Below are 22,971 nucleotides of genomic sequence, written 5' to 3'. Positions count from 1 at the left end.
TATTTTTTTATCCGACCATAGATGAATATTGGTTTGTGTGGCTTCGTAGTAAATTAGCTATTTGTTTGATGTGACTAAGTTGATGAGTAGTTAATTTGTTTCTCACTGTGCTTAATTGGATTTCCGCTTGTGTGTGTATACCGGACTATGGGTCTATAGACGGTAAAAATAGCTGAGTTTAAGCCTAACCATGGTAAAACTCACATCTCTTTGGGAAATATTGACATGTGTACTGACCATGTACATATATACAGAAGTTATTTTTGTTAATCTGATAATTCATAAATGGATATTAGGGTACGACAATTAGTGGTGGAATCAAAGCATTAGTGTTTTCTTACATTTTTTTTAACCATATATTTCTGCTTAATCATTGTTTAGGTTTAATTTTTCTTCAATACAAATCCAATCTTTATTTCAATTAGTCAAGTAGTAGTTATAAACTCAATTGGTAATTCAACCTGATGGATTTGATCTCGTATTTACATATTTCTACTACAACTGATTCGTGCACTTGCAAATAAATTTGATTTGAATTAATCTATTTACTGGGTTGGTTTAAATTCACATCCAACCATATTTTTGCATTATATCACTCGCTTTCCATTCTACACTGGGTAAAATTTATCTTTTTAATTATTTTTTTGTTATTCGCTTTAATTTCATGTTTACCCAGCACTTCAATTCAGTAATTTAAAGTCTACATCAGTATTTTAATTTTGTAATTCAGATTTATTTTCTGCCTTGCACTTCAAATTTTATTCTAGATTATTTTAGTTTACATTTGAGTTCCTTTTCAAATCAATCCCCACAACTAGTTTGTTCGGATTGATACGATTCATCGTACACACTCATCACCTACCACACCCTGATAACTAGATCCACTACACATTCATCATATCTATCACGTGCGAGTATCTCAACCGTACTGATTTCTTGCCCATCACAAAAACATTCGAATTCACATATCACGTCACAAGATCCATCAAAGTCCTTGCACATAAGGCATGTGGATATACGACTGAGACACACTCCTTCATCAGTATGCACAATGGTTTTGAAAGAAATCAAACAAAGCGCAAATTACATTTTACTCGATCGGCCTCCAAGCTGTGATTTAGCACGCTTTCAACACAAACTTGAAGGCCTAAAAGATTTCAAAATCCTCAGCTTTGCAGTTGAGATCGATTTTGAGACTAACATCTATTGGCACACCCAGTGAGACCGGACACACCATCATTATATGTCGAAAGACATAAAAATTTGTCTTTCATGAACGCTGAAGAAATTAACTATTAAAGTTAAAGGTGGGTTCAGTTCAATATTTTTGTCAAAACCAAAAACCAAATGGAAATTATTTTTCAGTTTGGTTCGATTCTGTTTTCTTCAGTTTTGGTTTGGTTCAGTTTGTTTTGGGTTCAATTTGGTTTCAGTTCAGTTCAGATTTTTCTAACAAATTGGAAAATTGGTTTAAAAAAATGAAAAATCATAGCAAGGAGGATGAGAGAAGTCTGTGCTGTAAAACTTCACGGCGGTTCGCCAAGCAGATGAGGCAGGACTGGCGCATCCTTCAATGGATCCGTATGAGGGCCGACAACACAATCAGGTACAATGCAAAACGTAAGCGCTCGTCGTGCCAAACCTAGATTATGAGGTGCTTTGGTATTATTTTTTTTTGGTGAATATTGCTTTGGTATTTAGATGTGAGCGTTTATGAAAAGGTTTATTGCAAGTGTTTTTTTTATTGACACCCCACTTATTATTGAATACACTTCACATAAAAGTTTATTGTTAAGTGGCTTATATACCTAATATAAAATGACTATTTAAGCCTAATAAAATTAAAAAAAAGAAATATTTTCTAAACACACCCCAAGTTCATTTAGACTTGTATTCTAAGATTGCTTTTCTTCAAGCTCTCAAAGTTACTCACGTCCTTCATTGTAGAACAAGACCACTAAAAGCAAAAAACGGGGAAAAAGATTATTTTTCATCCTCGTTCTGCAGATCTTTAATTTACTTGATTATCTGATAAGAGAATTTTGGAATTGGAGAAAGGAAAAAGAAACTGGTCAGTTTAAAGCCAGCAATACATTTTTTTACTTTGCAGGTGCAATCTAGAAGAACAAACTGATATAACAAAATGCAATGTCACTACAAAAAAAATGAGCACTGCACACAAAAAATTATATGTGCCTTTTGAGGCCAAAAAGCACCAACATTTGTGCTCATAGAACAATAGCAACAGTGCAGCAACTAAGTTTGTATCTGTGCCCTCTATGGGCGTCACCATTACTTATAGCACACAATATGATGTTTTGTGCCCAAAGCTAAGCACAAATACAACCCTTATTGTGTCTTACCTCTAATAAAGGCTACTGAATGTATGGTGTAAGATGGGCACAATTGCTATTTTAAAGGCTTAGATTGCTGTATAAATGTTAAAGCAAGGGCACAACTTTAAAATTGTGCCACTATTATATTTTAATAAATACAATAAAACTCCAGCACAATTAAAAATTTGTGGCATAATTGGATATTTTTATTTAAACATGGAAATCATCAGGTTGCTCATAGAATCTAATTTCCACCTAAATTTAGAAACTTACGAATCATCCATTACAAACTAAACATAAATCAACATTAGCACTAAAATAGTGAAGTTAATATATTACATAACCCATGTTCTCGGCTAAGACCGATTCATGCAACCTAACAATACAACCCATCCAAATGTTAAACCAAAAAATACATGTTATCCTATGCTGGACATACCCGGGATTCTCTATATACAACAAAATATAACATATCCAAGCTTGTATCCCCAAGTCAAACGTACTAATGGTTAAACTAGCAATATATAAACAAAATACACATCTACAAGGGCTGCTTGATGACAACTAACCAGTATTCTCACTTTGGCAGTCCTCATGCATCATAGCACTAGAAATTGGAGGTCCACACTGCACATTCTTGTCATTTCCACCTTCGAAACGCGTTGAAATCTGAGCGTGTGAGCTTCCACACCCTTGCTGCTGAGTTGAAGTACTTTGTGGAGCACCCACTCCAAATGAACCAATGTTGATGCCTACATGTGCCAACATGGCTTTCAATTGCTCAACCATTTGCACCTTTGCTAACCTCAAATTCTCCTCTTGTTCGGCCCTAAGCCTTTGTATGCTTTCTTCTTGCTCTCTTTTCATCTTTTCCGCTTTCTCATTTGCCTCATGCATCATACGAGTCATTTTTTCTTCCGCAGCAGTAGTGGCTTGTTTCTGAGCTTCATAAGCTTCCCGAAGATACTTCACTTCCCTAGAAATACCTCGCTGTTCAGTAACAATTCCTGGTACATCTGCCCAACCAACTCCAAGGCCAAAGCCTCGCACTTGATTTCGCTTCTCCGGGCCCAGCACTTCTGCATAAATCTTATTACGAACCTCTGTTGTTACCTCATCACCACGCTCACGAACCTCCACTTCCAGATTTTCAAACGCCAACTGTTTGAAAAAGCCTTAATCATTCGTAAATGCATAAAATTTCATTAAAGGTTGCTGGAAATAAATTTGGTCAACTGAAAATGTACAAATTACCATCATTCTAGCAGATTCATCATCAACTGGGAGTTGCTTAGGTCCTCTTGTGTGTGTCATTTTGAAAAAAGTCACACGATAGGTTCATTTCCATCATGTTCTTCAACCTAAGACACAAAAAAAATCCCAAAAACAACCACAATAATTAAACAATCACAGTTACAATGACTAAAACTATAGTGCACTATATATAAACACAAACATCAATAAGGGTAATAAACCGTTGTTCCTGAAAAATTGGAAGAAAGAAAATACTTTTGTTTATGTCAAATGTATACTCATTTGAACTAAAATTAAATGTGAGATATAGTTTTTGAGACATTTGGATGTTTGTATTGATCTCGTACATTAAATATGCATGCATATCAATCCAGTTATAATTGATAGGATTGGGACATGATGACTACTTAATGCTTTCGTTTTCTATTTCATTTTGTTCAAGCATTAACCTGAATAACTGCAGTTTTCTTTTTGACAACGTCTTCTTTTTGCTGAACGTCTTCTTTTTGACAAAACTACTCCATTACTCGGACATTATTACTTGTTGGTTAATGCATTATCAATTTGAGGCAGGTGCAAGCACAATTAAGAAATATCCCATTACGATCCCTAAACTAACCTATGATACAAAATGAGGAACAAATCACAAAAACTAAGTCAAGTTTTAACCATGTACTTATAACAGGAATGAAAACAAGACTAAGATTATGAGTTAATCATGAGATATGTTCACTATTTGTAGCATTATTCCTGTAACTTTATGTTCATCTTTATCAATCATAAGATATAGTGACTATCTTCAGTACTATGTAAAACGAGTATTCATGGCAACATCAAATTATAATATATGGTACAAGAATCCACTCACATAATCATTCCGTATTTGAGCAAAAGTTGTTGTCCCAGTTGTGTGACTCGTCTTTAACATCTTTCGATTCTTGACATTTGTTGCACATCTCCGCTGGATCACAACAAATAAAGAACACCACAAAGGAAAATACTCATGTTATCGAACCTTATATTTCGTTTCAACTACGGTTTAATGAAGTATAGTAACTATAGTGTTGAAAAGTTTTACAAACCTTATTTTCAATTTTATCCCAATAAGCTACCAAGGCTTGCCATTGTGTCTGGATAGCCACAAAGGAGAAATAGCTTGACCAAATCTGTTAAAATTCAGTTTTTCGCACCTCCCTCTGCCCCACCGTATTTTGTTAACTCCCCTATTCCTCTTTCGAGTTGTGGGTGACAAAGAAGTAGAGCCACTTGATTGCGTATGTCGACTACATGTCTCATGGGGTTGGTTGGTTGCAAATGATTCATTTTCGGTGACTACACCAAATTGGAAGTGTGGTTGAGTTCCCATAGATGCCAAAAATGCATCATCATCAAGCATCATATTAGCCATCTACATTGCAAATTGCAAAAGAAGTGTAATCAACAAGAACTATTCATTTACACCAACAAGAACTAATTTTTTACACCAATGAACATACAGGTAACATCAACAAGTTCTATAACGATTCAAATTATCTACATTTTATCATCATGCATAAATTATCCTTAAATAAAAGTGGCAAAATCTTTTCATTAAGACATACAATTATTGATAGAAGAAAAAAGATGAACACACTATATGATGCCACCATGTACTGTAACCATCATGTGACTTTTGAGTTGAGTGATCTTTGTCGAGGTGATCATCAAAGAAAGACCAAAGATTGACGGCTGGATCACAATGTGTAGTGTGTTAGAAGAGTTATAGTTTATATTGTGCATTCATTCAATGAACCACAACATCAAATACCAAAAGAGGCATGAATATGAGTACCGTGGAATCTGAACACTTAATAGTCACGTAGAGCAGATCCAGTTTTATTGTAGTGGTGTAAAGCAATCATGCTTATGCACCATGGTCAAGGTTTGACCCCATCGATTTCTCTATCCCTTAGTAAATAGTTATTTAACATGCCGACGTTATGGATGGTAAAAATTAAAAAAAAAAAAAAAAAACAGGGTCACGTAGTAATAGGAGTATGATCGATCCAGGGATGATGGATGTACTCGCACACTCTATTCTATATGTTCCCTATGACGGATACTTATCTGAAAGACAACTGGGATGGTACTGGTAGGGAAATCCCTCATAATTTCAATGAGACCTGCAATCCCAAAAATCTGCACCCATCCTAGATTCTTAATCCCAAACCCACTGTCCTCTGAAACCCACTGTCCTCAAACCATAAATAGCATCCACATGCCTGCCTATTCTGACTCCATCATCAAGGGTGTCTCAACCGTGATGATTTCCTACTCCAGTTGGAATGGGAAAAAGATGCATGCAAACCGTGATCTAATTACGGACTTCCTCAAGGGCACCCTTAAATTTAAGGTACCATTTTATTCATTTTTATTTAATATCCAAGCTTGTTGCAGTTTTCTGGAGTTATCAACAATCACATGCACAGAAAGGTATAAAGTGGAATCATGTCTCATCTATGTACTGAGATTTCATGTAAGCACGAAACCAGCATGCCTACTGTTAAAATCTTTCCATGAATTAAAAGAAAGGTTTCTGGCATCAAAACCTTTGCATATTGCATTTATCAGTACTTTTATTTGCGTGGTTTTCTCTTCCTTGACATCTCATAGCTTAAATTACAGATTTTCAAAATATATGCTCTTAATCGTGACTAGTTGACTGCTTTATAATTGTTCTTTCCCTCAATCCCACTTTGTGGGATAAGGCTTAGTTGTTGTGTTGTGGTTTCTTGACTGCCCATAATGTTGCCATTACAGATTATTGTCTTTGTAGCAATCATAATACATTCAAACAAACTTCTGATGCAGATTAGTGCCTAGCATACATCGGTACCGCATCAGTTATATGATTTATCCTGTTTTGCATCAGTTCCCACATTTATGCGTCTTTAAGCTTCATTTGTGTTAATGAGTTGAAATTTCAGATTCCATATGAAATTAAGGTATTTGTGATAAGTTGATAACTCAATAATATTACTGATCTCGAGTTCTGGTTGTTATCGGTCTATCCTAAAGAATAGAAACCCATTGAAAAATTGAAATTCAGAAACCTTACCTGTATCTTGGGCCTCTTGTGTGTCGGTGTGTGTCACCAGAGGACAGAGGAGCGCCTTTGAACTGGACAGAGGAGTAGCCTTGAGGTGGATAGACTCCACGGAGGAGTGAGTTCGAACTGGACGGAGGAGCTGGAATGAGCGTCCTATAATTTTGGGAGAGTAAAGGTGAGACGGAATGAGAAAAGGTGGACTGGAAGCTTTCCAGTTTCTAACCCTTTAATATAGCTACTAATTTTTTTTAATTAATATTTTAAGAGTGAGTGGGCACAATGAGGTGGGTTTAAATCAGATTGTGGCAAACCAAATTTTTGAATTTGGTGGTGGGAACATAATATAAGAGAGGGAGAAGTCCAATTTTAAAAAATAGAGGGATAATCTAATTTGGAGAAGGAGAAACTTAATATAAGTTCAATTTTATAAGTCATTATTAGTTATAGTCCAACTTAATTTGTTTTATTTTTCGGATGAGGTCCAGTGATTAATTATCCGCATAAGCTTATTTGTATTAGATTGCCAAATTTACCCTTAAATCGATTAATTAAGTAATTGCTGTTTATTTTTTCATTTGTGATTAATGTTAATCTTATCCTGAATTATAGGATTAATTAAGCAAGTTTTTTTGTTTTTCCCCTTTTTTATTTTGGTTTCTCGTTTCTTTTTTCTTTTAGTTTACTGGTAATGGGCGTTGGGGAAGTATGAAAGCAAGCATTTTTTTTTCCTTTTTTATTTTCTTTTTTCATTTCTTCTATCTTTTAGTTTACTGGTAATGTCTCATAATCTTTATGTTGCCACGCTGTGAATTCACTGAATTCTGCGGTATGAAGCGGACGAGAAACATAATTATAACCTAAAAAAATATACTAGGAGTAAATCTACAAGGGCTAATTAGAAAGAAAACATTATTATATTGGAATACGACATAAGTTGATAAAAGGACCGAAGTGGAGTCCAGCATAGCATAACTTATTGGTTCCTTCCCTTTGGGCTGAATGGCCTCTTTCCCACAAGGTGGGAGTTTATATTCATTTCAATCCATAGTTTAGTGAAACGACTTCAAATGTTTGTAACTATGCCGTTATAATCCGGATTCGCAAATGGTTTTTATCTGTGCGTTCGTGGTCTCGAGATCTATTTGAAAACATCAATTGTGAACTTGAAAGGTCAACGAATTTTAAAGATTGATTACGAAAATTCAAATCCGATAGTTATTCGATTTAATTCCAAAAATCAATGGAATTAAAATTAACTAATGAAAATAATGTAAACGTGAAATACGAATTTAAATAACGAGATATGTAATTAATAGTGAATTTCTGAGGATGGGATTTCACAAAGCCATTATTAGTTATAGTCCAATTTTGTTTTAATTTTGAAGCTCTATCGAAGGTTAATTGTGTTTAGCATGATAAAAGGCTTGCGTTGTTCTTTTATTAATTTTTTTCTTTTTTTCTTTCGTTTTTTCTTTTTTGTATGAACCGGGAAACATAATTATAAACCAAAAAATATATAATGTTGGGAGTATCTATATCATGGGCCAATTAGAAAGAAATATTATTATATTGTAATACTACATAAGTTGATAAAAGGACCCAAGAGGAGTCCAGCATAGCATAAGATAGTTATATTTTCATAGTACACCAGTGAAATATAACATAATACAAAATATATTAATTGTCCTCGTCATCGCTGCTTAAAATCTCAACGGTAACATTCTGCATATTTCGTGAGCTCAACTGTGGGACAGACAGACCTCTAGGACGAATTTGTGCTTGATAAGTGCGTGGTTCTTCAATAATAACGACAGAACTGGTAGACTGTTCAGTTGTTGTTTCAGCAGAAACCAAATTGACAGGATATTGTTCTGTCCTACCTGGGTTTGCCCATGCTGGCAATACACGTCCTTGAGGTGCGCGTACGCATCCGTTATTGAAGGGTAATGCGTAGCCAAGGCGACCATCAGCAAAAGTAGTAAGAATGTACTGATTATTAAAAGGACGAGGCATGCGCCCGGCATTAACAGGTTGTCGTGGACGTTGAACTGGAGGATTCGTTGTGGAATTTTCTGTTGTAATGTTGGAAGCAATATACGAATGTGATGCTGGAGATTCAGTTCCAATTCTAACTCCACGACGTCGCCTGTCCGCCATTGTCAATGATGTAGAACTTGCTCAAATTCAAAAGAAACATATGTGTATGAAGCAACCTTCTTAATTTCCATATACAAATTAGTAAGGGAGTGTGTGGACGTTTTATAGTAGAATAAAGGCACAAATCCATAATTATGCCAACATATTCTTTTGCTATAGAGTATTTATTATTTATTAATATTTACTGGACACAATTTCTAACATTTGTGTCAGAAAAGAGGAATTTATAATTATTAAAATATATTCTCTATTTGAAGACCCAATGAGAAGAAGAGTGATTTATTATTTATTAATATTTAGTGGACACAATTTCTATCATTAGTGTCATAAAAAGGAATCTACAATTATTAACTCATTTGTCTATCTGAAGACCAACTAACTTTTGCACAGAGACCAACCCTAAGGGCACAATTGTTGGTTATGTGTCACTGCAGGTAGGACTTTAAAACCAAAAACCATATCACCAAGTATAAAAAACAAACCTGCAAGAAGATAACAATCCAAAAAGCAATTCAAAAAGATACGAATCTAACAAACATTCATTGCACCTGGAAATGATCCTTTGTAAATCTAAAACATGCCACTTAGTACTATGGTGTAGTGGTATTCTTCTTTACTTGTAAGTGAGAGATCTGAGGTTCAGCTTTCGGGAAAAACAAATTTGAACAACATTATTGCTAACTTATTTTGAGGCTAAAATATTGCACAGTAATAAACAGCTTCATACCATTATTTACCACAATTTTATAAATTTTAATTATTGGTGTGCTAGTGGAGGTAAAGACAAACGAGAGAGAACATATAGTGCCTTTGACAAATAATTTTTATAGACACAAAATATTTTTTGTGCCCATTTTCAATAAAAAAGTTGTCATGTGATCCCACTCGACACGATTTCCGTGCCCATTACTGTTTTGTGTCTGCTTTTTTTAACATTGGGCATAATAGATGGTGCCCTCTATGGAATGAGAATTGTTTAAGCTTTTTGGTGGTCAAACTGACACAAAATTCTCAATTGTGCCCTTTATTTTGTACCCAAAGCTCATTTTTCTTGTAGTGTGTGTTCACAAATTTGGTTTTGACCATGATAGAACGCCAAATAGTTGTGCATTTGAATTCATATATATTCGGATAGAGAATGAATAGTACAATCTTATAGGCAATCCAAATATCAAAGAATAGATCAGCGGAAGGTATGGGCTATTTAACCCCATCGGATGACAATGTTATAAATTGAATAGAGAATAGGGGAAATTTTTTGTTTCATACTTGACTCCAGTTCTTTTGCTTGTTTATCGCCTTCTGTTTGTTCTTCGTATTTATGCAGGGTTTAAGTAGAGTGTGTGGGGTGTATATATAGCATGTGGGGTGCGAGGGTAGCATTGAAAAACATGTGAAGTGCATTAAGATAAATTTTGATTTAAGAAGCATATGTAAAATGTATTAAGTATGTGAAGTGTAGTCAACAGAATAAAACAACCCTTATTGCAATAGATCGTAAAGTTTATTAATTTTGGGTTTAAGCACGTGGCCTTGTAAAGAAAACTTGGAAAACTACGTTGTTTTAAGCCATTTCGACCACCCTTCCTCTTTCCCCACTGAACAACTCCCTCTCACACCTCCCCTCCCTCTCCAAAATCCACCACAAGTCTCCGCCGCCGCCCAAGACCAAGCTCTCGACGAAACCCCAGTCCTCGGGGCGGAGCCCGTAGAGTTCTCCAACACAAGACTGCTTGCCCATAATGTTCCTTGGCATTGCACCCCGGAAGACATCCGTACTGTGTTCGAGAAGTACGGCACCGTCGTTGACATTGAGGTTGTCATTTTTCTCCATTTTTCTCCATTTTTCTCTGGTTTGGAAGAGGATTATATTTGTTGGGTATTAATAATTTGTTATTTTATTTGATGGCTTTTGAATGTTCTTGTGTGATTTTTTTTATTTTTTATTTTTTGGTGGCGGTGTAAGCTTGCCATGTATTACAATGGGTTCGAGGAGGCTCGTACGGCTCTGGATAATCTCGAATCGTCTGTAAGCATATCAGGTTCTGTTATCTTATGTGAATGCTCGTGTTGTTGTAAGTTTAGTTTTATACTTGGTTTGGTCAGTGAGAAAGACTACTAGTTGGGAAAGTGAAATGAAATTTGGGAATTTTATAGTTTTTCGCCGTGGGAGAGGTAGTGTTCTACTTTTCTACTTGACCACTGCTTTGTGTTTGTTTCGTTCGCATGGAAATTCGTTGCTGTCTAAAAATATAAGAAGAGAATTTTAGTTCTTTGTTTCATGTATATTAGTGTGTACTTTTCCTGTGTCTGTATTTGGAGCAGAATTTATTGGTGAAATTCTCTAGTATGAGTATCCCCTTGACTTTAAGTTTAACCTCTGTTCCGTATTAGGCCTTTTATCTGGGAATGCAATTATTCATTTGATTGGAGGTGGCACATGTTACTAATTTAAGAGCCTAATTTGTTATTGTATTCCTAGAAGTGAGGTCTATTGTTCCATCTCTTCATTTGTAGATGATAAAAGTCATCATTCAGTCACCGAGAGAGCATAAATGGCAATCTCTTAGAGGCGTCTGACACCTCTAGAAACCAGTTAACTTATCATCATTGTCATGAATTCATGCCAAGACATCTATATGCCCTCATCCTTTCTCATGTCACCATAATTTAGCACCATACCCTATCACACGCTCACTTCTTCACCTTCTTCCACCTCTTCTATTGGTTTGTGATCTTCTTACTTTTGTTGGACGTGCCTTCAATTTGTGTTCAACATGCAGAGCTACTCCAGCATCAAGTAACAAGGGATTGAGCTGGAACTATGGTATACTGTACTTCTACTGTCACATTTTAGTTTTTACTAGTTGTGGAGGTTGTGAAGGTTTCCTCATCCACTGGGTTCGTTCCTCTTCTTGTACCGATACTGTTTGGTTGTAGGAGAGTCCCAGAGTCGCAAATTTTGAAAACAGGGGAAAGCAAGAGAGGATTTAACATGAAGTTTTAAGGAGATGAGAAGAGATATATGTTTGAATGGAGTGATAGGGTGGTGAAGACTAGAAGATGTTTTAGGGAAAGGGAGAGGGAAGAAGTCAATGGAGGTAGTGCTGCCACCGTTTTCTCAATATTTGAGAATTAGATCATTTGTATTCCCTTGAATAAGTTTTCCATATGCCACTGAGTGAGTACTTCCCTTAGTAATATTGAAGGACCAATCATACAGAGTATAGTTTAAAGGGTTAAGTGTCTCATTTTGAAGTTCAAGAATCAATGTAACACTTGGGTTAACTAGTAAATTTTTTCCAAGTTGATATGTTGGCCTTTTCACTTTGCAAATATGTTAGCTAAAGAAAGCAAATGTTTTACAAATTAATTTTGTATATCTTCCAGTATATTTTGAGCAACTAAATGTATGATGCTTGTGTGGCTTCCTTCCCATATGAAATGGAGGGTCGTGTCATAAAGATGGCCTATGCCAGGCCGAAAAAGACGAAGATTCCTCCCCCTTTCTTCACAACCCAAGCCATTAACTTTCAATTTGTATGTGGAAAGTTTGTCGTATGAAGCAAGGTCTAAAGATCTCAAGGGGCTCTTTAATTCAGAGGATTATAGTGTTGTTACAGCCGAAATTGTATTCCAAAATAACCCGAGAAGGTCCGCAGGATATGGATTTGTGGGCTTCAAAACCAAGACTGAGGCTGAGGCAGCTCTTTCTAATCCTCACGGGAAGGTAATTTTCTGTTTAATGATTGTTCTGAATCCATTAAAATAATGTGTTCAAATCAAGTCTAGGGCATGAAAAGTTAAAATTCTCAACTGCATTCTATACAGACTTTCAGTTACCTATATTAAAATGAAGATTTCCCCTTGGAAACTTTTTTTGTGCAGCTGCTTATGGGAAGGCGAATTTGTGTGGCGCGTAGTAAACAATTTGTTAAAGTACCAAAAACAGAAAGTTCAGAATTGGGTGATAAATCTACCGAATTGAATTCAAGTGTCGAGGAAGCGAACACAGTTGTCAATGATACAAACTGAATTTGGCTGGCATGGTGAAATTTCTGCATTATCATCACATCATATTTGTGTAGGTATGTCCTCTCTTTAAATCATGTTCCGCTTATTTGAAACTAATGTAGCTAGTTATGTTGTATGCCCTTTTAATTATTGTTTAACTTAAAATTTGTTAGTTGGACAATTAGGTCTTTGGGTGACTCGGAGCATTAGTTGCTTTACTAGAATATGCATTCGGTTCCCAATTTCTGCTGTAACTTCTGCATTGTTTAAACTACCTCAAATTAGATATCGACTGTAAATTGCTAATGTTTTCATCTGGAAGTTTAATTACATTGGTTGAAAGTAAAGTCCGTTATTTTTACATGGCCCATTGGCCCAATGTTGAATGGAGGTCGTGGCATTTAGTCTTTCTCAATGGCGAGTTGTTATTGGCACTCCAAACTTCCTCTATTTAGAAAGAAAGATACACTTGTGAGGAGTGCACAATGAAATTTTTGGAGTGCCAATAACAGTTTCCTTCTCAATGCCGTTAAGTTATTTAATCGACATATGTCTGTTTTCATAGCAACTTAGCATATCTCTCTTTGGATTCCAAACTATAACCACACCGACTGGGAAGCTGTGAGATGTTCTGAACTTGTGGATAACGATTCAGGAAAAGTGTAGTTAAGAAATACAGGTTTCCTTGATCTTTTAGAAGAAATTGCTTGCTAGAGAGTGGTAGACAAACTTGCTGCATAAGGCTGAATGAGTTTTTGAACTTCGTACATTTACCTAGAGAGTGGGAGTGAATTTTTGGCAGCTAACTTCTGCACTTAGTTTTATTCAAGCATTTTTGTTAAGCAAATATTTGTGCTTTGGAATATCATCTTAGTGCTTTAAAATCCTCTCGACCTGCCTCTCGTTTGTAGGAACATATGTGTATGCTCACTCGTACTTTCCCTGCATACTCGGTGAGATTCTCACCGTCTTTTGGGGGCGGATAACATTCATTGGATTCCGTCACTCTAGTACTTGTACAAGGTTGCTGGAAGGCTAGAGGCTGGTTATGCACGTAGGCTACAAGTTTGGACAGATTGAGCTATTTGTACTATAAATTAAACATTTTAGTGTCTTGATATGTACCTTGTCACCCAATAGTTCAAAACTTTAGGTTAAATGTTCATTTTTGAGATCTTTGTTTCTTATATATGTGACATGTAGTCTTCATTTTAAAGAAATCAATGGTAAAAGCTAATCAAGTTTCTATTGTTTTCGTTGTTTGAATTCACAACATAACAAACTACAAACTTGAACCATATGTTGACATTGAAAAAAGAAGTATCAGTAGACTCACGCGGCTGACCGCCCAAAAAAACCACTAACCTGTAAAAAGAAACTTTGTAATCTTTGCCTACATTGTTAGTGTGAATAATGTTTCTTCAACTGAAATGAAAAACACAACCGAAAAGGAACTGAATGCTTTTGACGTTGAGAATTTACCTAAGGATTAGGTATACGCATTATGGCATTGGACATTGTTCTCGTTTGTTTTGGAACATTTTTATTTTTTATTTGTTATTATTAAGGGGAGTGGGAGGAATCGAATCTATTACAATATTTAGAGGAGGGGGGAGTTTTGAACCTGGGACACATGGGTGGAAACCCAACACCCTATCCATTAGAATATTGGATCACATGCTTGGAACTTGCCCACTTCTAGTCTATTTCTTACAGCATTCTGAAAGTATAATTGGATGTTCCTATACCTCATAGAGTGGATCTATCTACCCATTATGAATAATGTAATTTTACTATACAAATTCCATAATCAGAACCATTCAATTTCTTATCTTTATTTGAAGATCATTCCTACAAAAAACTATTCGAAATGGAGATTGTTTAGTCATTCGATGTATGGAACAAATAGGTTGTAACAATCCAACTCTACTTTTATAAGATTTTATGAAGACTAATAAAAGTTTTTATGTGGAGGTTGATTCATCTGCTGAAGACACAACACAACCATTGAAGAGAAACTACTAAATTCTGCTTTGGCAACATTGATCAATAAAGATGAAGCCGTGTCTACACATGCTTTTCTGGAGTTCAACAAAGGAAACGAATCATGTGGAAGGTTGCTAAAAATGTGGAACTGGTGAGTTTATTTGCAATTCTTCATTCTGTTTTTTTTTTTTTTTTTTGTCAAATGGTGAATTAGAATCTACCGTTGTGCAAGCTCTACTTTTAGGGTTGCTCCTATCTGAATATGAACTTCTGGTTTCTGAATGTGGTAGCTTGAGCCGTTGTCTAAAAAAGTTCTACCACTAGTTGCTGAGGTAAAGACACTTGAGAAGGATAAGGAACATCTTGAAGAAAGTTGAGGTTCCACCTTAAAACCAATTGGCAATATGGGGAGCAGCCTACCCTCTTATAAACTCATGCAAGGTCCATCCTTTCATCAACGTGGGACTCATTCTCAACACGCTCCCTCACGTGTGGCGAATTTTTGAGCCTACCACGTGGACAACACAACGGGGTGACGTGGAGCACATGTAGCCATTTGGCTTCACATGTGGGACAACCTGTTCTGATACTATGAAGAAAGTTGAGGTTCCACCATAAAACCAATTGACAATATGAGGAGTAGCCCAACCTCTTATAAGCCAATGCAAGGTCCCTCCTCCTATTAATGTGAGACTCATTCTCAACACATCTAAGGATCAATCTTCGTACGGCTGAAGAAGAGGAGGTAAGGAGTGTTGAAAATTTTCAACCTTTGCTTCTTTCCGTAATCTGTCCTCTCTCGATTTTTCCTGGAATACTCTATATTGTACAATGATATCCCATACTTGTGATGTGTATACATCAAAATATCGTAGAATGATTTCTCATATTTATGATGTGTGCAGGTCAAATTGCTTTTTGAAGAAAACGAAGTCCTAATTGTGGAGAACAAAAAATTACTGATGCTGAACCAGAAGGAAAGAAACCATTCTGCTTCTGGTAGAAAACACACTGACAGTGCATCAGCGAAGGTGAGTCAAGGGGCAAATAACAGCTTTAATTTGTTTGTTCTATTGTTGGTCTGCTCTAACATATGTATTGTTTCTCCGTTGCAGTCAAATAAGTGCAAATCAAGCTCTAAGTTAAGCAGCCCGATTCAAGGGAAGATTCATTTCAGTGAGCAAGAAGCAGCAAGACAGCCCCTATCACCCTTGTGCTCTAACTCCCCTAACTATAGAACCTATAAGTAGTAGTAAATTTTTTTTTCACAGAGTCCCATTTGTACCTTGTGTATACAGGATACCTTATGATGGGGGTTAAGATCAGAGTTCGGAATGACCAACAAGTTTGATTGTAAGAATGATTTGCTATGTCCTTTAGTAAATGGTTGGGGATTTTTCTTTTGAAGGGCGATGCCAAGTTCTCGTCTTTACAACTTCGGTAACTTGTAGGGATGCATTAGTTGCAGTTATGAAATTGTTTTGCGTTTATGATGAATTTCTCTGATCATGTTCTTGTATATTACAATTGTCTGGTTGCATGGTGCAATATGCGTGAATATATTTCTTCATAAATTTGTTCACAAAAGGTGTACTTGCGACAAAGTTCTCAACCCGTTCTTGTCCGTTAAACTCAGATACAAAATTGAACCGAAGGATAAAAGTTACTAAAACCACAAAACTAAAGCAATAAAACTAATAAACTAATGAATGGCCATCTCTTTCCTTTTCACTTTCTTATGGTTTGTTTCCAAGGCCCAGAGAGACAACTCACAGGATACAACATTTCTAAGGATTATGTTTTTCAGAAGATTTTGTGGAGATCTGAAAGTTTCCTAGCTAGTTCACAAGTATCTAAGTTGTACAGTGCATTGGGAAGTTTTGAAGGCATATATAATCATTTCCGAGATGGTGCTGGTTGAACTTAACTAGTGTTGTTTTGATCTTTTTGGATGAGGTTCTTCGTCATCAGTACAACCACTTCGACTTTGTATTCGACTAGGTCCTGCCCCATCATCAAAGTGTTTATGCTTTGCAACCTCATCTGATTCTGATACTGATACAGCTGCTGCTTTGTTGAAGTCGCCATCAGGGATGTCCACGACCTCTTCACAAATGCAAACGTTGCTTTGACTCGGAAATGTTTGCTTAAGAACCACCTCCACATCTTCCTCGTATACTAAACGGACTGCACACTTCTCCACTTCCGCTCTTTTCCGGAGGGATGGAAATGAAAATTCGAGTTGAGTGTAGATATTCTGCCATTCATTGACAAAGTGTTTATGTCGTGAAACAAAACATAACCAAAGGTGGCCAGAATTACCAGCTGCTTGAATTGATCCCAACCAACAGCTCAAAAATACCTTCTCTTCCAACAGTTTTCCATTGACACTCAGTTCGCAAAGAATAAAATCAGGACGTGTCTCTCCAAAGACAGCACAGAGAGCAAATCCCATCCACTTGTCCGTTAACCAACCTGAATACAGCTCCACATTTACTGAATCTCCCACACTTTTATGATTGAACCACTTGGGGATTTCATTCCCGGGAACAACAAAATCACATTGAGATCCAGTAAATTTAGTGAGAAGTTTAACCAAGTCTACAGAAGATGTTTCCAGTGAATTACAGTTGTAAGCTTCAACGGAAGACATACTGGATGGAAGGTCTGGCAATGCTTTAAGCCTGTGGCAGTTGCCCACAGCAAGAGATTCAAGTTTAGAAAGTTGACCGATGCTCTTGGGTAGGCTAACAAATGGATTTCCACTTAGATATAAAAATTTTAATGAAGACATGCAGCCTAGATCATTGGGGATATCTCCTTCCAAAAGATTGCAGCGACGTAGATCTAGTTCTGTTAAAGAATGCAAACCCAATAAAGAAGGCAACCACAAAGACGTGGGATTTGGACTTACTTTTAGTGATTGTCGCGGCCAGAAAGGGAAGAGCGTAATATTCCATGGCTTAGATGACGGGACTTTACATCCACGGAAAGATAATACTTTAAGATTTTTGAAACAACCGATGGAGGCAGGTGGTTCTCTTATTGCAGTTCCACCCACATCAAGCTCTTCCAAACCCTCAATATGGCCCAAGTCTTCTGGCAATTTCTCAAGCTTTGAGCAACCACAAACATTAAGAATCTTGAGAGATTTCAAGCCACAAACACTCTTTGGAAGACGCACAAGGTTTTTGCAATCTTTCAAGTTCATCAATGTAAGTCTTCCAAGCATTCCGGCAGATGAGTCAACCTCATACAGTTGTATACACCCTTCAAGAATCAGACGCTCAAGAAACGGAATATCTCTGAAGTCTGGGGTCTGGACAAGGCTCAGAGAGTGACTGAGATCAATCGTTTTTAAACTGCTTATAGGCTGTCAAGCAAAAACATAGAAAAATTAGCTTCCGTGAAGCAAAAACCTCTCATGAAAATAAAAGTCCAAGAAGCGAAAAGATACCTTTATATGTTTAAAGCGACTGTGATGCAGATTAAGTTCTAATAAGTCCTCTGGACTGAAAGATGATGGCAAAGATTTTAATGGAAATTCGGGCCATTCGAGAATCCGTAAACTATTGGGAAGATAATCAAGCCCATTAGAGAGCACCACATTATTTAGCTTGAGGTATCTCAATTTGTTCATCATTAAAAAGGACCTAGCATTGGCAGTCACCAATTCTAGCTCAAATGGGTGCACCATTATACCTTCTATTGTTTCTTGTCCCTAAGCAAGCAAGAATAAACAATGGTTAAACTCACAACATAAACAAAGCGTTAATCAGTAGAGCAACATGTTATATGAATATATAGTTGATAACAATTAAATTCAATCTTTTACTAAAATCGAACTCATACTGTATTTTTTCTCAGGACTTGATCGACGTCTTCTCTACGCCACAATCTGCTACGCCTTCCTGGATCATCAGGAGACTCTCGGCGGACGATTTCTCGACCCATTTCTTGGAGTAAATCATGCATCGACATAATGCCATCTGAAATAGTTAATAGAGATTTCTCAACAAGCACAGCCAATCCAATTTCTGCATAAAACCCACAAGCATCCAGTGTTTCTCTAACTCGATTTTTGTCCTTCAAGTTAAAGAAACATGCAATGTCTAGAAAAATTCTCTGCTCATCGTGCTCTAGATCATCATAACTTATTTTAAGAGTCTCCAAAACATCTGAATTACAAACTTCTCTTAGTTTATCCAACGCACTTGTCCACGCACTTAGATCTCTTCCATGCAAAAAAGACCCCAAGACTTTAACTGCTAACGGAAGACCCTTGGCATAATTCACAACATGATTACACATACCTACATAACTTTGTTCAGGATAATCTCTCTTAAAGGCTTTCCAACTAAAAAGCAGAAGAGCTTCATCGTCACTTAGTCCCTGGACCTCAAATGTTCTGTCCACTCCATGTGTGATCAACAAATGTTCATCTCTAGTTGTAATTAGAACTACACTTCCGGAACCAAACCACCCTCGGTTTCCAGCTAAATGTTCTAACTGGTCCAAATGGTTCACATCATCAAGAATTAGGAGAACCTTTTTGTGATGCAGAAACCTCTTTATCATTTTGATCCCTTCACTAACGCTCCATATGTAATCAATTTCCATACCAATCTTAGAAAGAAGTTGCTTTTGTAGATGAAGTATACCAGTTTTTGCAACATTATCTCTAACATTGTCAAGAAAGATACTGAACTCAAATTCATGAGAGATTCTCTCATAAACAACTCTAGCAATTGTGGTCTTGCCAATCCCACCCATCCCCCATATGCCAATAAAACAAACATCATCCACCCTTTCACTTAAAAAAAAATTGATTGGTTTCAATCTTGATTCCATTCCAACTAGACCCTCCACATGACTTGATAGTGTAGGGCGCAATTTTTTCCATACCAGTTCAACAATATCTTTTATGAGCTTTGATTCGTACCTATTACAAAGAATAGATTAGATATGTTAATCATGTTGTTCATGTATATTAGTTATATTGAAAAAGAAGCAAAATGTAAATATGGTTTTAATACTCTATTGCGGAACAGATATTGCATTATATACGTAGCATTGAAAGGCTAGCTATTGGTGCATACCAGTTCTTCGAATCCCATCCAGATAAATTTGCCACTGTCGTTAAAGCATCTCTCCAACTTTGCACCTTCATTAAATCATTCTTAAGATTTTCTTCATGCTTGGTGAAGGCTTCTGCAAAACTTCCTTTCTGCTTTCTTACATCAGATGGATCAACTTCGTAGAATATTGGAAGCACTGTCTTTCTTGCTTCCATGCATTCAAGAATCTTTAAAAGTTCGTCCAAGCACCATGTTGACGATGCATAATTCTTTGAAAGAACAATCAGTGCAAACCTTGATTCTTGAATTGCACTAAATAATTCTGGAGAAATAGATTTCCCTTTTTGAAGTTCAGGATCATCCTTGAAAGTTAGTATTCCATGACGTTCCAATGCGCTGTATAAGTGGTCCGTAAAACCCTTTCGGGTGTCATCACCTCTAAAACTCAGAAAGACGTCATATTTCCATTGAGTTGGAAAAGGGAAAGATGTAGAAGTTATTTCCATTGTCATCGTGACAGGACTCTCTACCTTGTAGCTTTTTTCTGGCAATTAATTGGAGAGGTCTCAGAGGATATAAGAATAACCCGAAGCTTTTTATCAATATTTGAAGTCTAGGCATTGAACGGTAGAAAATCGAGTTTCCCCCTTCTGCATATAAACAGAAAAGATTAATGACTTCCTTATGAACCAATTATTGGTCTTCAGTTCCAGACCAAAAATAAAAACAAAACAAAAAAATATTTGTTTGAGGACTGTAGAGTTTGTTGTATTGTTTTCAATCATTTTTAGTTTTTATGCCTGTTCGTGTCTCTCATTCATCTTGTTCTGGAATCTTACAGTCGCACGCACATTTTTTATTTTTTTTTTGGAGAAGGAACGACACACACACACACACACACACACACACACATTTATACATCTTACTTATTTGGTTATTGCCATTCTTCTAAAACTAGAAAGAATATCCTGATCAAGAGTGGTGTATTAAATTATTAATTTGTTGTTTGAATATGATTAATTTCTTGAACATAGTATATAATTAACATTGAGTTAGGTGCCTAAATTAGTTAGTGCAGTGCCTCTATATAACAGATACAACATCAAAACAGAGATTTCATTAATTTAAAAACGAAAGAGCAAAATCTGTATGGAGAAATGTAATATAAGTGACAAAGAAACAAAAATTAAGTGATGGAGATCAAAACTAGTTGAAGCTTAACCTGGTTTCCTGGAAATTATTTGCAGTTGGGCAAGTTTCAATTCCCATCCTTCTTCAGTCTTCAGATATGTAAATTAGCAGCTGATGAGTAAATTATAACAGTCCATGTATTCATACCATTGGTCTCTAAGGAGGAACCATACACTGAACTAATAATTCTGTGATTTGTGCTCAAAAGACCTAAAGACAGAGGGTAGATGAAGGGTCAAGCTGCAGTTATCTTCCTTTCAAAAGCTTACGATTATCAGAAAATTCAAACGTGTCGACTATTGAAGGTGTGTTGCAAAATTCAAAAGGTCTCCGAAAGACTACATGCACCACATTGAATATGGACCATTAACTCCCCATCCATACTTTAACAGCAATGCAACAATTCAATCTCTTTCCTGGCCTAACAGTCCTACCTTTCCTAACAGTCCTACCTACCAAGGTGCAACTGGGATTAGAAATTTTAATCCGAACTCAAAATTTTTATTTCGAATTTGACTATTTTTTATTTTGAAAAAATTAAATGGCAATTAGAATGTACTTATCTCATTCAAAATTTTTCAAATTTAGTATTATAACAAAAAAAAAAAACCATGCATATTTTTATGAGAGCTTTAATGAAAAAAAATTGAGTTAAGTTTATTTTAATAAAAAAAATTCAGTAATTTTATTTAATAAAGATGACTTCTTGTGGTCTATTTTAACCGATAGGGAGAGAGAGGGCCGGCAGCAGAGAGAGATGTCTTTGTAGGAATGTAAGGAAATGTGTGTTATCCCTCCTACGTAGGTCCTTATTTATAGTAATAAGGGAGAGAAGAAATTCTTCATCCCCAAGGAATACAACTCATAATAGTAAATGATAACTATAATCAAATCTAATATAGGATTTACACAATCACACTTTAATAGGAAGTTGACAACACTACCCCTTGAGTGTGTACATACTCAAGGTAGATTCGATATCATGTAGAAGTTGAGGAAGTCGACTCGTTGGCACTTATTCTAGGAACACGCTATTCTCAATAAGGTAGGAACTTGCATAAGGAAGTAAGTTTCACAAAAACCCTAAGGCTATGACAAAAACTCGAGTAGGGACAAAATCGATTGTCTAAGTTAAAATGCGTGAGCAATGCAGGACGTCATCAGGGATATGATTAGCCTAAGGTGGGTGCCTCGTTAAAACCTAGTTAGGTAGCAAAAACCCAGTGGGAAAAATATTTTAGTCGTAGGGAAAAAGAGTACAATAAGATGAAGCAAGTATACTTCAGGATACTCCCCCTGAGTTTGACACAATTCCAAAGAGAAATAGCAATGTTACAACTCAGAAAGTTTACACATACCAATTCCTTGAACAGGCTTTTGAAACATCATCTTCGGCAGTGATTTGGTGAAGAGATCAGCCATATTGTCTTGTGAATGATTTACGTGACTTCAATCTTCTGATGCTCTTGTTGTTGATGTGAGAAGAAGAACTTTGACACAATGTGCTTGGTGTTGTCTTCTTTGATGTAACCCTTCTTGAGCTATTCGATGCATGTTGTGTTGTCTTCATAGATCATCGTAGGAACATCAACAACGGGGTAAAGATCGCAGGAGCTTCGATTATGGCCCACTACTGTTCTCAACCAAAAGCATTCCCGAGTTGCTTCATATAAGGCGAGAATTTTAGCATGGTTAGACAAAGTGGCAACTAAGGTATGTTTAGTTGACCTCCAAGAGATTTTGGTGCCTTCAACGGTAAAGATATAACCCTTTTGAGAACGCACCTTGTGCAGATCAGATAAGTATCATGTATCGACATTACCAACAAGGCGAGAATCGACTCGAGAAGCAGAGGGTCTGACATCAC

At 36.3% G+C, this 22,971-nt stretch overlaps 2 protein-coding genes and 1 long non-coding RNA gene across 5 annotated transcripts; 2 read left to right on the top strand and 1 right to left on the bottom strand.

The window, feature by feature from the left end:
• The first annotated feature begins 10,052 nt into the window (after positions 1-10,052).
• LOC103962919 lies at positions 10,053-12,270 on the top strand. Its single transcript, XM_048583030.1, has 4 exons — positions 10,053-10,060; positions 10,360-10,651; positions 10,802-10,877; positions 11,619-12,270. The coding sequence occupies exons 1-4, from the start codon at positions 10,053-10,055 to the stop codon at positions 11,648-11,650; spliced, it is 408 nt and encodes a 135-aa protein (XP_048438987.1). The 3' UTR covers positions 11,651-12,270.
• Positions 12,271-12,276: 6 nt separating this feature from the next.
• On the top strand, positions 12,277-15,966 carry LOC108868321. Its single transcript, XR_007258010.1, has 5 exons — positions 12,277-12,565; positions 12,724-14,986; positions 15,126-15,580; positions 15,741-15,866; positions 15,951-15,966. It is a non-coding gene; the product is annotated as an uncharacterized LOC108868321 (long non-coding RNA).
• A 419-nt stretch (positions 15,967-16,385) lies between these two features.
• LOC103963109 (TMV resistance protein N) lies at positions 16,386-21,464 on the bottom strand. Of its 3 annotated transcripts, none has more exons than XM_048583114.1 (6): positions 21,136-21,461; positions 19,935-20,563; positions 19,149-19,777; positions 18,688-18,824; positions 18,293-18,556; positions 16,386-18,208 (listed from the first exon to the last, which is right to left on the bottom strand). In XM_048583114.1, exons 2-6 carry the CDS (start codon positions 20,423-20,425, stop codon positions 16,763-16,765), a joined length of 2,967 nt encoding a protein of 988 aa, XP_048439071.1. In that variant the 5' UTR covers positions 20,426-20,563; positions 21,136-21,461; the 3' UTR covers positions 16,386-16,762. The 3 variants fall into 3 exon arrangements, with proteins under 3 accessions (XP_048439071.1, XP_048439069.1, XP_048439072.1); XM_048583115.1 differs by having other exon boundaries at positions 17,377-17,519; positions 17,750-18,208; positions 18,688-19,777; positions 21,136-21,464; XM_048583112.1 differs by having other exon boundaries at positions 18,688-19,777.
• Positions 21,465-22,971: the final 1,507 nt, after the last annotated feature.

Source organism: the organism of the source record quoted next, unplaced genomic scaffold (assembly GCF_019419815.1).
Source record: "Pyrus x bretschneideri cultivar Hongxiangsu unplaced genomic scaffold, Pyrus_bretschneideri_v1 Contig2, whole genome shotgun sequence".
Taxonomy (NCBI): Eukaryota; Viridiplantae; Streptophyta; class Magnoliopsida; order Rosales; family Rosaceae; genus Pyrus; species Pyrus x bretschneideri.
This window is presented reverse-complemented; position numbering and strand designations above follow the sequence as displayed.